Source organism: Exserohilum turcica (assembly GCF_000359705.1).
Source record: "Exserohilum turcica Et28A unplaced genomic scaffold SETTUscaffold_9, whole genome shotgun sequence".
Lineage (NCBI taxonomy): Eukaryota > Fungi > Ascomycota > Dothideomycetes > Pleosporales > Pleosporaceae > Exserohilum > Exserohilum turcicum.
The window spans coordinates 1,922,835-1,935,286 of record NW_007360310.1 but is presented as its reverse complement, the minus strand read 5'-3'; the positions used below and the strand labels follow the sequence as shown (position 1 = coordinate 1,935,286).

Sequence of the window (12,452 nt, the reverse complement as noted above, 5' to 3'; positions counted from 1 at the left end):
GCGTTCAACAGGTATTGGCGCAGAAGTTGCCGGATGCAGTAATAAGAGGGAGGGAGGGGGGGGAGGGGGGGGCAATAATTGCTGTCTTTTATACCTACCTACCTTGGGTCTAAGAAAAATCGTACGTAGTAGATAAATGGATAGAGACACGGACGAATATTGGAAGTGGGATGGATGCAAAGGTGGCAAATTCAATACTACTGTACATACTATGTCTCGGAGTATTTCGAATGCGCAGGAGGAAGGAAGGAAGGAAGAAAAAAAACAAGATTTTTTTTTCCTTTCTTATCGAAAAGTCTAGACTCGACGGCTTATCTATCTGTTGAATTTTGCTTTAGAGCGTGGAAACTTGGATTATTAATGTGGCTTTCACATACATACACACAGGCATGCAGCAATTGCTTTTTTTTCTTGCAAAAAAAAGAGAGTGTCTCCCACAGGTAGATTGGCGATGAATTGGCATGTGCGTGGTGGGGGGTTTACACGCGCGTGTCGCTGCACCATGGGCGTGCCGAGGTTGCGGGCCAGAAACGACTGGCTGGCGCATCAACGGCTACTGCCATGAAGCCGAAGAGGCTCCGAGTTGACTCCGCACCATCGGTCAGCGCGTGGGGCAGAGGGGCACTTGCGTGATCACATCGTATGATGGTGTTCTTTTGCCTGTGATGGCTACATGTTGCATGTGCATATCGGTTATCATGCCAAACAGCAAAAAGTTTGAGGCCATAGACGTTGCGTGTGCGAGCCAAAGTCAAGCAATTGACACTAAACAAGCGCCACCGCATCTGACAGCTTGTGACAGCTTCCTAGTGCTATTATCAATTGTTTATTGAATTCATGTTGAATAATGCCTGTCTCCATATCCCTAGACAATCCTGATACAGTTCCTATACAGTCCCTGCCAATGAAAAACAATCAAGTAAAGAAACCTCCAAAATCCATCCTCATGGGTATAGAATGAAAGCAACCCCAGTTGCCCTCGCTTTTGTCGCATAACCTCATGCAGTCTCGTGCAGTCAATCAATCCCAGTTCTTATCTCGTGCCCCGCACCCGGACGCGTGTTCATGTGCATCGGCATCGTCGGCGCCATCCGGGCGTTGTCCTATCGTCGCTCATGACAGTCGTTGGCATCTAGGCAAACTGGCTAGCACCTCCCGACTCGAGCAGCTCCATCTCGGCCTGTGTCCATGACAGCGTCTGGAAGCGCGCAGGCAGCTCGGAGCGATCAAAGAACAAGCCCTTTCCGGCCTCGACTGGCCCCAGGTTCCTACCAGCTGCGCCGCCAATGTGGCCGCCAACAAGATCGCGGTTTGCGTTGAGCGGGCCGTGCTGCTGGGCCTTTTGTCGGTATGCCTTGAAGGACGAGGGCAGCTCTCTCATGGAAGAGGCTGGGTGCACCTGCGGGGTGTGATCGACATCTGCACTCAGGCGTTAGCTATCGAGCAAAGGGCCGGGCTGGTGCACAACGTACTCTGGGGCGTGGTGCGCTTGCCCAAAAAGCGGATCAGAGGCTGGCGGTGAGCGAGTGCCCTGGTTGCGTTCATGGTGGAATGGGTAGTGTGACGAGGTGTCGTGTGTGGTGGTGGTGGTGGTGGTGGTGGTGGTGTGGCAGCGGCGGAGGAGAGATAGCGGAGCGTAGCACGTTCGCAAACGAGCCGAAGTAGGGCCTGGCGGGGTTCGGCGAATTTCGGGGTTGGAGGGCAAGACGGCAGTTGGGGCGTGTCGACGAGAAGAGAAGCGCCAGCGGTGACGGAGGAGGAATTGAGAGGGTTAGAGCAGGGAGAGCAAGAGGGAGGTTGGTGGAGGGGAGCCGGGCAGTGACAATGGCGCATAAATATTATTTCACGTTGGACGGAAACAAGACTAACGCCGACGCCGCTCGATAGGCCCCAGGCCAGGCATGTGGATGCACGCAGCCCCCCGTCGCTTTGCTCGGCCTGGTCTCCCCACGGTCGAACGAGCAGGCAGCAGAATTGCCCGCACACTGCATTCCGCACATCGCCAGTGCCAGCGCCAGCGCCATCAGCCCACGCAACAGCGTGGCATGGGCGGACGAGAGCGGGCGCCGGCGGGCCTCCGCGCACATGGTTCGGCTTCTGGGCCATAGCTCCTTGGGGCTGCGCCGTCCAGCCCGCGGCTCTCTTTTCTGTTCTCTGCAAGTCCATCCCTCCCCGCCAATTGAATCGCCGCACGCCTCCGCCCGCCTTATCGACCCCACGGCCCTTCTCCGCAGTCTGACGAGCGGGAATTGCGTATTGGTATTCGCTCCGTCCGTCTGCGGCCTTCCTGATCTGCTCGCCATGCACGAGCTCAACCTCTACGGCCAGGTCACCTTTGCCCGCTATGAGCAGGTCCTGAACATCCTGGCCGGCGTTGCGGCCATGCAGCCCCAGCGCATCTACGAGCGGCACATCATCTACAAGCCACTGCGCGAGCCTGAGGAGCCGGGCTCCAACCTGGGTCGCCGTGGCGGCACCCAGACAGTCGCCCAGAAGCAGGCAAAGCAGGCCGCCCCCGTCGTCCTGTACCACACCCAGCTAGTCCAGAGGTTGTCCGAAGATGCCTTTGCTGCCCACGGCGGCACCCCGCCAGAGAGCGCCCCGTCGCTGTCTGCCGATGTAGACGACGGGGACGAGCCCGCGTGGTCGTTTGTCTTCAAGGACATTCCCGACACGGGCGACCGAGGCGTCTCCATCCGCTTCACCAGCACAACCGACTTGCTGTCGGGCGACCCCCATGCCCACATGCTCGCCTCCGGGCCAAACCAGTCAGACCGCCTCCCAGCGTGATATCCATGCCCGTCTGACCAAGCGCAGGTTCGTCACCGAGTACTATGTCGAAGGCTATCGTTTCGTCCATGGCAACGTCGTCGTCTTCCTGCACCGCACACTGCACGAGCCTGGGGTTCGCAACATGCAACAGGCCCCCAAGACCACCATACCGTCGTTTGCTGGGCTCCAACTCCTGGATCCAAGTGGCGCGTACGTGCTCGACGCAACCGTGCAGATCGAGGACTTCAACAACGCGGCTGTGCTAGAGGCAGGCGTAAACGAGCTCAAGAGGTTCCAGACACAGATGAAGGGCTGCGTCAACCTGTTCTTGCCGGATCGTCTTTCCCAGGACCCTCGCGTCAAGTACAAGCCTCCTCCAGCCCCGGCCACCCAAGCACGGCCACGTTGAGGTCTGCGTCATGTTGATCCCAGGTGTTGGAGAAAATGCAATTGCCTAGCAAAAAAGTAAAGTGGCGATCAGAACAGGATACTATTGGCGGGAGTTAGTCCCATGCTTCTGGAAACATGATGTGTGATCAGACCCTTCTTTGCTTAAACTTTTGGAATCCCATGGTACGCTTTCGCTCCAAGACGGGATCTTGCGATGGCTTGGTTGCTGGAAGGGGTCTGGTAGAGCAGATGATTGCGGCTGAACATGACAAGTGCCAATAGTTGGGTAGTGTCTGAATTTAGATAGGAAAGTGCCGGACCAGCGCTAGCGGTGGTAATTGACGCTGTCAGCCGTTGGCGAGACAATAGTTGCATGTCCCGTGACCATGCCCTACCGATCAAGCACGTGCTTTCGCGACCTCGCGTCTCGTGTCCAGAGGGCAGGTGCAAGCGAGCAACCTCACCATTTGGCGTCGCAACAGCACAGTCACCAGGCCACCACTTTCGGCGACGACAAAGTTGCCACCACCATGACTGCGCAGCCGGCTTCACACAAACGAGCCATTTCCAATAGCAAAGACGTATCGCCGCCTTCATCGAAGCGACGACAGCAGTCCACGACGACAAGTGTGTAAGCAGTTGCACAAGACGGGCAGGGTCTCCTAACACCAGTCAGGCAAGGCGGTCGCAAACTTCTTCACGCCAGCATCCAAAAAAGAGCCCGAAAAGATGGTGTGGCGTGTCATCAAAAACAGCCTGCTTGTTGGGCGTTTTGGCGCTGCGACAAGTGCGCACTCAGGTGCGACGGGCAAGCGCAGGGTAGCGGCCTTTGACCTCGATTCCACACTGATCAAGTCTGCCTCGGGAAAAACATTCAGTCGCGATGCCAATGACTGGAAATGGTGGGACAGCAGCGTTCCTGGCCGTCTCAAGGAGCTCCATGCAGACGGCTTCCTGATTGCAGTCATCAGCAACCAAGGCGGCATCAGTCTCAAGCCCGACCCGAAGACGATCAAATCCGACCAAAAGCGTCTAGCCGACTTCAAGACCAAGGTAACGGCGGTACTCAGCCAACTTGATCTGCCCATTTCAATATATGCTGCAACGGGCCGAGACCAGTACCGAAAGCCCCGGACCGGCATGTGGCAGGAGCTATTGGAGGACCACGACCTAGAAGAAGGCGACGCTATCGATTTGGATGGTTCGGTATTTGTTGGAGACGCAGGTGGTCGCGAGGCAGCTGGAGGTGTTTTGAAGGACCATTCATGTTCAGACAGGTCTGTTGAAAAAAAAAAACTCCGCATCATGCATTGTTGAAGGTGGAGACTAACGGTGACTAGAGACTTTGCAGCTAATGTCGGCATACCCTTCCATACGCCAGAGGAGTATTTCCGGCAAGAAGAGCCAAGGCCGTTTGTGCGGACTTTTGACCCAACAAGCTTGGTGAAGGATCGGAATCAAGATTCAACACCTGCACGTAAGCTGGACATGATATGCAATAGCCGTCACACAGCTATGCAGGCTCTAACGTGGTAATAGCGTTCACGTTTACCAAGACGGCAAGTCCCGAAATGATTGTATTCTGCGGCAGCCCTGGAGCAGGAAAATCAACCTTCTATTGGAAACATTTGCAACCACTCGGGTACGAACGAGTGAACCAAGACCTTCTCAAGACTGTATGTGGCTGAGTGGGTCTGCTTTCTGCACGTGCCGTGCAACCTGTGTGCATTTTGGGTAACGTGTTGAAACAGCGCGACAAGTGCGTCAAGTCAGCCACGGCGCTCCTCCAGGACGGTACCAGTGTTGTCATCGGTATGTGGAGGACGGGAGCCAGACGATCTTGTATCCAAAGCTAACGGAACCAGACAATACAAATGCCGATGCAGCGACTCGAGGCGTGTGGGTTGCATTAGCGCAAAAGCTCCAGGTGCCGGTACGCTGCGTGCTCTTTACAGCCTCAGCCAAGCTGTGTGAGCACAACGACGCTTTCCGTGCGCTGAACATTGGGCTCGAGGTAAGTCTTTTTTTTTTGACGCGCCAATGGCTCGCGTAGGGAGAGGAATGCTGGGTTGGGGCCTGTTCACATGACCCAGGCCCATGGCTGGACTATCCTGATGGGAATGCGGATGGAGATCCATGCTGACGTCCCATGGCCACACACACAGACAAACCGCGAATCTCGTACCATGCTGCCGCACATTGCATTTAGCGGCTTCGCGTCACGATATAGCGAGCCGAGCGTGTCGGAGGGATTTGTCGAGATTACCAAGATAGATTTCCAGGTAGGCTTGCCATTTGATTTCACAGGTGTATGAGGTGGTGCAAGGCTAACCGAGACATGTGTGTGTGTGTGCAGTTTGAAGGGTCGGCGGAGCAAAGCAAGCTGTGGAGGCAATTCTGGACATGATTTCATGATTTGATGACCAATGTCAATGCGAAGACGGAGCAAAGGCAGCCCCACCGGAGCATTGTCAGCGATTACGACGCTGGTTGTGGGTGAGGGGGGAGGGAGGGGGAGGTGTTGCTTAGTGGAGGTGACGGCCGAGGGACAGCTATTGGATGGGATGGCGCAGGTACTCAGAATGGCTAGGTAGTGCTTGCTGAGGAGGCGCCCATGGGTCGCGCGCGAGTGTTCGCAGCGGTTAGTGCATGCCAAAATTAATTTTTTTTTCAACGCCGTTGTTCGTAGCGGGCTAAGGGGAGAGGGGTGGAAATTGGATGCGATTTTTTGTTTAATGAAGTGTGTGCGTGTGTGTGTGTGCATGTGTCGGGCGTTTTTTTTTCCCATGGTCAATGTTCTTGTTGATGCTCTCAGCACATGGGGAAAAGGTAGTGGCACGTGCCGAGCGCGGTGTTGCGATGGTCGGCGGCCTGTGCGGGGATGAGCAAAAAGGAAATAATATGCTTATAGGCATTGTATACGCATGTACGTGTGTACATGTATGAATGTATACATGACATGGCGGGTGTTGGCTGTGCGGCAATGGCACGGGTGGGGGCAAGATGTGCGGTCAGCTTGTTTTTGCAGGCGTCGTGTATTCCGTGTATACTGGGTATAGGGTGATGTACGTACTAGGCACATAGATGGGAGCGTCGGAGGAGCGGTTGAGCAAGGCGCTGCACGTCGGCGCCCAAGATGGACGAGGACGAGGACTTGGTGGAGGAGGAGGAGGAGGTGGTGGTAGTGCCACGTTGGAGCCAGGGCGCGCTAGTGGGATCAGCAGCGACTAGACGGGCCTGGACAAGGATGCGGCCACGAGCAGTCGGAACGTTTAATACGCGCCCTTTGGCTTGGGCGGAACATGCATGTGGGCAAATGCAAATGTGCAGCGCTGTGCATCTGGTTGCCATGCTTACATGTACATGTGCGCGCGCAAAAAAGCATGCGCCATGGAGGGCGACACGTGGTTGCTGGAGCATTGATCATGGCCGGATTAGTCTTTGCATTGCTACATATACACACGCACACACACACACCACACAGGCAAATGTAATAACAATCATTTGGAATAGGCGAGAGGCGCCAGGCGGTTTTTTTCTTGTTCATGCACGTGGAGCGTTGGGCGGCAGCGAGGGAGGGGGGAGTGGGAGATGGGCTGGCGCAAACGGTCTTCTCCCGTGGCCGCCCGCTTGTGCATGCCATGGCCGCCCGCGGTCTGGGCCAGCGCGGGCGGGCAGGGCGACACAGGTGCAAGAGGGCGCGAGAGAGCGACAGCTAGAGAGAGCAAAACGAGAGAGGGAGAGAGGGACAAGGTCGAGCAAGTGGGGCGGTGAGCTGCCGACTTGACACCGGAACCGACGCTATCCCAGCGCCTTTCGCCCTTGTCGTCATGGTGCGCGGTCCCAGGAGCCTGTCACCCACTGTGTGCCGCCCACGGAACGGGTATAGTCCTGGCCCAATATTCTGCTTCCTTGCCCTTGCGAGGGGAGGCCATGGCCCCCCGGACCACAGCACCACACACACACACATTCCATGCACACACGGCACGGCACGGCAATGAGGGCATTACACAGTAGCATCTGGGGAAAGAAAGAATCAAAGAACGAAAGAGAGGCAGAAAAAAATAATCTTGGACCATGAACCTTGTACAAACATACCTGCGGGCTAGTTTCACTGCAGTTGGGACTTGCAAAATGACGTCGCTACACTCGGCATCAGTCCCCCCCGAAACAAGCAAAACCGGGAAAGAAAGAAAGAAAGAAAGAAAGAAAGAAAGAAATAAAGAAATAAATAAATAAATAGAGAAAAAGAACAAGAAAAGAAAAGGCGACGACATGGACAAAGGGAGAGGCATTTCCGAGGACCGAATGGCGGTGGTGAGGTCCAAGGGTGGCGGTGAGGTATGAGGCTTGCAGCAGCGACGCATGCGGCCAAGGGGGGGAGGGGGGACCGGGTGTTGAGGCATCAAGGAAGGAAAGCATGCACATGAGCCGGGGAGAAGGAAAACATGTATAGTGCGACAGGGGGCGCCCTGAAAAAAATGGTCCCCCGATTTGTCTCGACGCCCGGCTGGCTTTTTTTAAATTTTTTTTCTTGCCTCGGGCTGGGCTCAAAGGTTGTGCCAACCTCGCTCCTTGGTGCGCTTGGTCAGGCACACACACACACACACACACGACACGGTGGGCGCGGCCTCACGTCGTATCGTGAGAGTGGTGGGCGATGGGCTAGTGCTTGACTCGTTTGAAACGCGGGCCGGCATGGTACACCTACGACGTGCACTCGATAAGCACGTTTTGAACACCATGAGGCTCAGACGACGGCCTGGTCTTTGTTTGTGTCGTGTCGTGTGCACAAGACGTGGCCTGGGGGGGGCAAAGAGTTTCGCTTGCTACGACGCGCCGTGGGCCTTGTGCAAATGAGACGGCAAAAAGCATGCAGAGACATGTCGCTGCTGCACCAACGGCACAAAAAATAAACGTTTGCGAGGGAACGGCTGCAGAAGTAATGTGCGAGGGTGCTGGCTATGGACTAGGCATGGGTGGGTCGGTGTAGCTCTCCCTCCCTCTCCCTTGCACCGCCTCGATAGACGAGTCTGTCAAGCGGTAGCCATGGTTGAGTCTGGAGTAGTAGTAGTAGTAGTAGTAGCACGACCAGAACATGGTCAACAACACCACCACCACCAAAGGCCAAGGCGAGCGCATATTCCTGCATGTCTCATGTTGTATGTCGTAGTGTGTATACATGCTACTCGGGCGCAAGGTGGGGGGGGGAGAGAGGGGGGAGCAAGACTCGGGAGCTGAGCAAGGCACTGACTGCCGTGTCCAGGCGATTGCAACGCAGACCAAGGCCGGGAAGGGGAGGCTGTTCGGTGGTGGCGCATCGAGGGCGGCCTTGTGTACCGAAGCGGACGGGCTTCCCCCCCTTGTCGTCGAAACCGGGGGGCTTTCACAGGTGCCGGCTGTGTCTAACCCGAGAGGGCTCTAGCGACGAGTCGGGGCGACGGTTTCTCGGTCGGCTTGGCTTGCAGTGCTGGTGCTGGGGCTGGTGCCAGTGCTGGTGCTGGTGTTGTGTGGTTGTGGTGTGCGTGAAAGGAGCCCTGCACGGGTGCTCGCCGCCCACACAAATGATGCAGTATATCCCACTCACGGCCACCATTTGCCCGCCGCCAGTCTCTCCCCGTCTGCCCACGTCAGTCGCCTGCTCCCCACGACCCAGAACACTCTCTCGCACACACACACACATACACGCTCACTCGCTCGCTCACACACGCGCACACACGCACCCTCTGTCGCTGCGCTGTCTGCTGCTGCCCTTCACCGGCGACGATTGTTGCTGCTTCGAGCCTCGCCGTCACTGCGCCCCCCCGGTATGCCCGACCTATCCCAGCCTCGCAGCCCTCACGTGCCGCCCGCTTGCCGACGGCCGCTGACTTTGTCTCTGCAGCATCACCACACGCCCACATCCACGCCCACGACGACAACACCTACGTGGTCGGCTTCGTGGCACCCCTCCCCACGCCCCGTCTCCTCGACCGCCTCTTTGCTCCCCCAGCCCCCCAGCCATAGCCTGCCCACTCCTGTCCTGTGACGGCGCCGTGCTGGGCTGCCACCTGCACGCGCACTTGTCCACGCCGCCTTGCCTTTTTCATCCTGGGGATGGGATCCCGGCTTCCGGCGCGCAAACTCACGTCACGCCCCGACCGCCTAGTACATACTACCACGACTGCCCAACCCTTCCACCTCCCGCTGCCGCTGCTGTTGCTGTTGCTGTTGCTGTTGCCATGCACGACCTCAAGCCGCTCGTCGTACCCCACCTTGCTGCCGCCGTTCGCAAGTCCTCCAAGGGCTCATTGACAATGTCTGAGGACCCTACCTCGTCCATCTACTCGACTGCCGACTCGGGCTTCTACTCTGCCTCCGAGTGCTCCACGCCGCCCACCCCAAGCCAGTACATCCGCGGCCACTTCCGCTTTCCCAGCTCCGCCTCGTCACTGTCGTCGAGCCCGCCAGCCTACGAGCCGCTCGAGGCCTCCAACAGCTCTGGCAAGCTGCCCAAACTGACCGAGGAGCCCTTTGAGCGTGAATACGACTACGTGAGCCAAGATGTATACCGCTGCTCTTGTAGGTGTTTTTTTTCTTCCTCTTCTTCTTCTTTTGTTTGCTTGCGACTAGATTAAAGTTTTGTCCTCGTAATGCTGACATTCTTGCCTTAGGCGACACCCAAGGTTCTTATGGCCACGCGCAACACTGCAGGATATCCAGAGCATACGACCCTCAAGACGAGTACTTTTCTACAGGCGACCCCGAACTGCGATTGGCAAAGCGACGACGGTCCCTCGAAGCATCCGCGCACAGCATCGCCGGCAAGATTGAGAGGCGCTTTCCCTCGTTGTCGCGCAGGGTGCGCGACCGCAGCTCGACGCTCAGCAGAGTATCCCGCAGTGCGACCCCCTCGGGAGTGTCTTCGACGCGCTCCTCGTCGCTCGCCGGTTCCCTCTACCATGTCTCGACCGTCGACCTCGCCCCAGAGTACTCACCGCCAACGTCTACACCTGCCCTGGCCGCCAGAGAGCATGTACACGACGACGCGCCCACGCCAATGGCCATTGACGTCGACAAGGCCAATGCCATGGAGTATGATGCAGAGGAGGTTGAGCGAGAGCGTTATGCAACCACGCCACTCTTACCGCCAATGCTCATACCGTCTCGGACCGAAGATGTCCCGGCTTCTTCGCCTCTGCAATCACCAGCAGTTGCTGACACGGCTCAGTCTATCGGCCAAATCCCCTTTGGCACGCCACCCACGCGCAATTACCCTACGCCGCCTCTGTCTTCAAGGCCATCGTGCACATCCATCAAAGGCTACGCGGTAGCCTCGGCCGACATTCCACCCCTGATGCTCGCCCGACCTGACGACAGATGGGCCAACATTCTGGGCCATGCCAACTTTACCATTCTCCCAGAGCCATACATTCCCGAGGTATTCGACGCAGCCGCCATTGAAGAGCACCTCGCCGAGTGGGCCCAAGCGCGGCGCAACTATGCAAAGCACCAAGTACGAACCGCCGAACACTACGGAGTGACATCCAAGCACTATCTTCTTACGGAGCAGAAATGGGAGGAAATTGACGCCGAGTGGAAGAAGAACCACGACCTTGCAAAGGCACATGCGGCGGCGCTTGGCGAGGAGCTCGCGCCCTATTCACCAACGGAGCCAGGGCCTCTGAGCCAGATGCCAACGCTCCATGACGCCAAAAGCGAGGGCAAGTTTCCGAAACTGGGCGACGAGGACATTGTCGGACCCATGCAGCAAGCCGCCGCACTACTCCCAAGTTCGCCTTCACGTAAGCGCGCATTCCTCAAGTTCCTTGGCGATCTGCGCTTCCCAAGGTCGTTCTTAGGCCGTTCGTCGGGCGGATCCCGATACCGCTAAAAAGAAAACCAACCATTCGACAGCGGGCGCTCCTCTCGTCCCTGCCTCCATCGCGCGCGACTAATGCGTCCGGTACCGCGCGCGACTGTACATTTACCTGTCTTCTTGGGCGTGTCCGGCCCAACCAAGACTGTTTCACGAAAGTACGAGTATATGACCAAAAGATACCGGCTTGTAAACGAAGCCACACGACTGCACGACTCATCAGAGTCACGAATTTCCTTTGTCCAAAATAAATCTTAGAGGGGTGTTTTCCTTTTACGCGCAGCCATGGTGGTCTGGCCATACTGCGCCTTCCCTTCAATGGGCTCTTCTTCCGGTGTTTGGGTCCAACAAAAAGCAATGCATGCTCGTGCATCGGGCGGACGGCTGCTTTCCAGCAAGACGCCATGATTTCACGCAGCATGAGCTCCTCAGCTAATTTCATTCATTCGTCTAATTGTTTTTGTTTTGTTTCGTGTTCACAGCCAGGGCAGAAACGCTCTTGGTTTTCGGCGGCTATACCTCTAGCCTCGTCCTTGTCTGGGACTCGAGGGGGGCAAGCGCAGTCGCGGGTCTTTGTTACCCTTTTTGGTAGGGGAAAGAAGCCACGGCGGCTTCTTGGGGATATAATTCAATGTATATTGATAACCTCTAATAGGTGCGTTTGGGGGGAAGGGAGGGGGGGGAGCGCGGGTTGGTTGTACGGGCTGGGGGGCTGGTGTATTTGTTGGTCTGTAGCACAAGGCTGTAAACCTGGCGCGCGTCCCCGCGACCAAGCGCCAAACGAAACCCATAGCCAACCATTTTCGTCTTTGACACAAAAAAAAAGCCCTGCTGCATTGTGTGTATATACCCTGTTCCATCAAGGGTCGACTGACTGGCTGTAATGTGCCCCGCCCACAGCCCGTTGACAAGCAAACTGTTGGCCTGGTTAAACGCGTGCAGCCTCCATTGCACCACAACCCCATGCGCGCACATGACCAAATCGTCTCCCCCATTCCCCATGTCGTCTCGATTACATGTCGCAGTGCACATAGCTACATACACATACACACAGACCTGTACCCCTCCACTCTAGCGTTTGCCTTACCATGTATCCCTCCTCGCCCTCGCACATATTCATCACGCCATCAGCAGCCCTCCCCCCTTTGCAGCATCCACCCAGTGCCTCTGAGCGTATGACCGACAGCTTCTCGATTGAATGTGAGACACTCGGTTGGGGGATCCCTCCCCCACTCCACCTGGAATCCTCCGCCTCCACATCGACTCTATCGTTTTCCTTTCTTCTTTTCGCCCATGTTTCAACATGCACTGCTGAGAGGGAGAGGAATCATGCATCACTGTCCAGTTGTTCGTTTCCCAGTGCGTGGTTATGATACGTGCATGTGCGTGTGGATACCAGAATGTATTTGCTGGCTTTTTTCTTTTTCTTTTT

General features: G+C 56.6%; 5 protein-coding genes across 5 annotated transcripts; 3 read left to right on the top strand and 2 right to left on the bottom strand.

The window, feature by feature from the left end:
• Nucleotides 1-740: 740 nt before the first annotated feature.
• SETTUDRAFT_166521 (uncharacterized protein) lies at nucleotides 741-1,576 on the bottom strand. The gene has a single exon (XM_008033489.1). It carries the CDS (start codon nucleotides 1,379-1,381, stop codon nucleotides 1,133-1,135), a length of 249 nt encoding a protein of 82 aa, XP_008031680.1. The 5' UTR covers nucleotides 1,382-1,576; the 3' UTR covers nucleotides 741-1,132.
• A 725-nt stretch (nucleotides 1,577-2,301) lies between these two features.
• Nucleotides 2,302-3,181, top strand: SETTUDRAFT_100613 (uncharacterized protein; the record flags this gene model as incomplete). The annotated part of the gene is made up of 2 exons (XM_008033488.1): nucleotides 2,302-2,768; nucleotides 2,818-3,181. The coding sequence occupies 2 exons, from the start codon at nucleotides 2,302-2,304 to the stop codon at nucleotides 3,179-3,181; spliced, it is 831 nt and encodes a 276-aa protein (XP_008031679.1).
• A 511-nt stretch (nucleotides 3,182-3,692) lies between these two features.
• Nucleotides 3,693-5,569, top strand: SETTUDRAFT_100378 (uncharacterized protein; the record flags this gene model as incomplete). Its single annotated transcript, XM_008033487.1, has 8 exons — nucleotides 3,693-3,791; nucleotides 3,835-4,439; nucleotides 4,503-4,639; nucleotides 4,702-4,838; nucleotides 4,914-4,974; nucleotides 5,028-5,176; nucleotides 5,328-5,444; nucleotides 5,519-5,569. The coding sequence occupies 8 exons, from the start codon at nucleotides 3,693-3,695 to the stop codon at nucleotides 5,567-5,569; spliced, it is 1,356 nt and encodes a 451-aa protein (XP_008031678.1).
• A 404-nt stretch (nucleotides 5,570-5,973) lies between these two features.
• Nucleotides 5,974-6,513, bottom strand: SETTUDRAFT_36050 (uncharacterized protein; the record flags this gene model as incomplete). Its single annotated transcript, XM_008033085.1, has 2 exons — nucleotides 5,974-6,211; nucleotides 6,236-6,513. 2 exons carry the CDS (start codon nucleotides 6,511-6,513, stop codon nucleotides 5,974-5,976), a joined length of 516 nt encoding a protein of 171 aa, XP_008031276.1.
• A 2,870-nt stretch (nucleotides 6,514-9,383) lies between these two features.
• SETTUDRAFT_24682 (uncharacterized protein) lies at nucleotides 9,384-11,035 on the top strand (the record flags this gene model as incomplete). The annotated part of the gene is made up of 2 exons (XM_008033032.1): nucleotides 9,384-9,723; nucleotides 9,816-11,035. 2 exons carry the CDS (start codon nucleotides 9,384-9,386, stop codon nucleotides 11,033-11,035), a joined length of 1,560 nt encoding a protein of 519 aa, XP_008031223.1.
• Between the last annotated feature and the right edge of the window lie 1,417 nt (nucleotides 11,036-12,452).

Excerpts from the sequence above, each read along its gene's own strand:
- SETTUDRAFT_166521 (XM_008033489.1), bottom strand. The coding sequence starts at position 1,381 with ATGAGAGAGCTGCCCTCGTCCTTCAAGGCATACCGACAAAAGGCCCAG.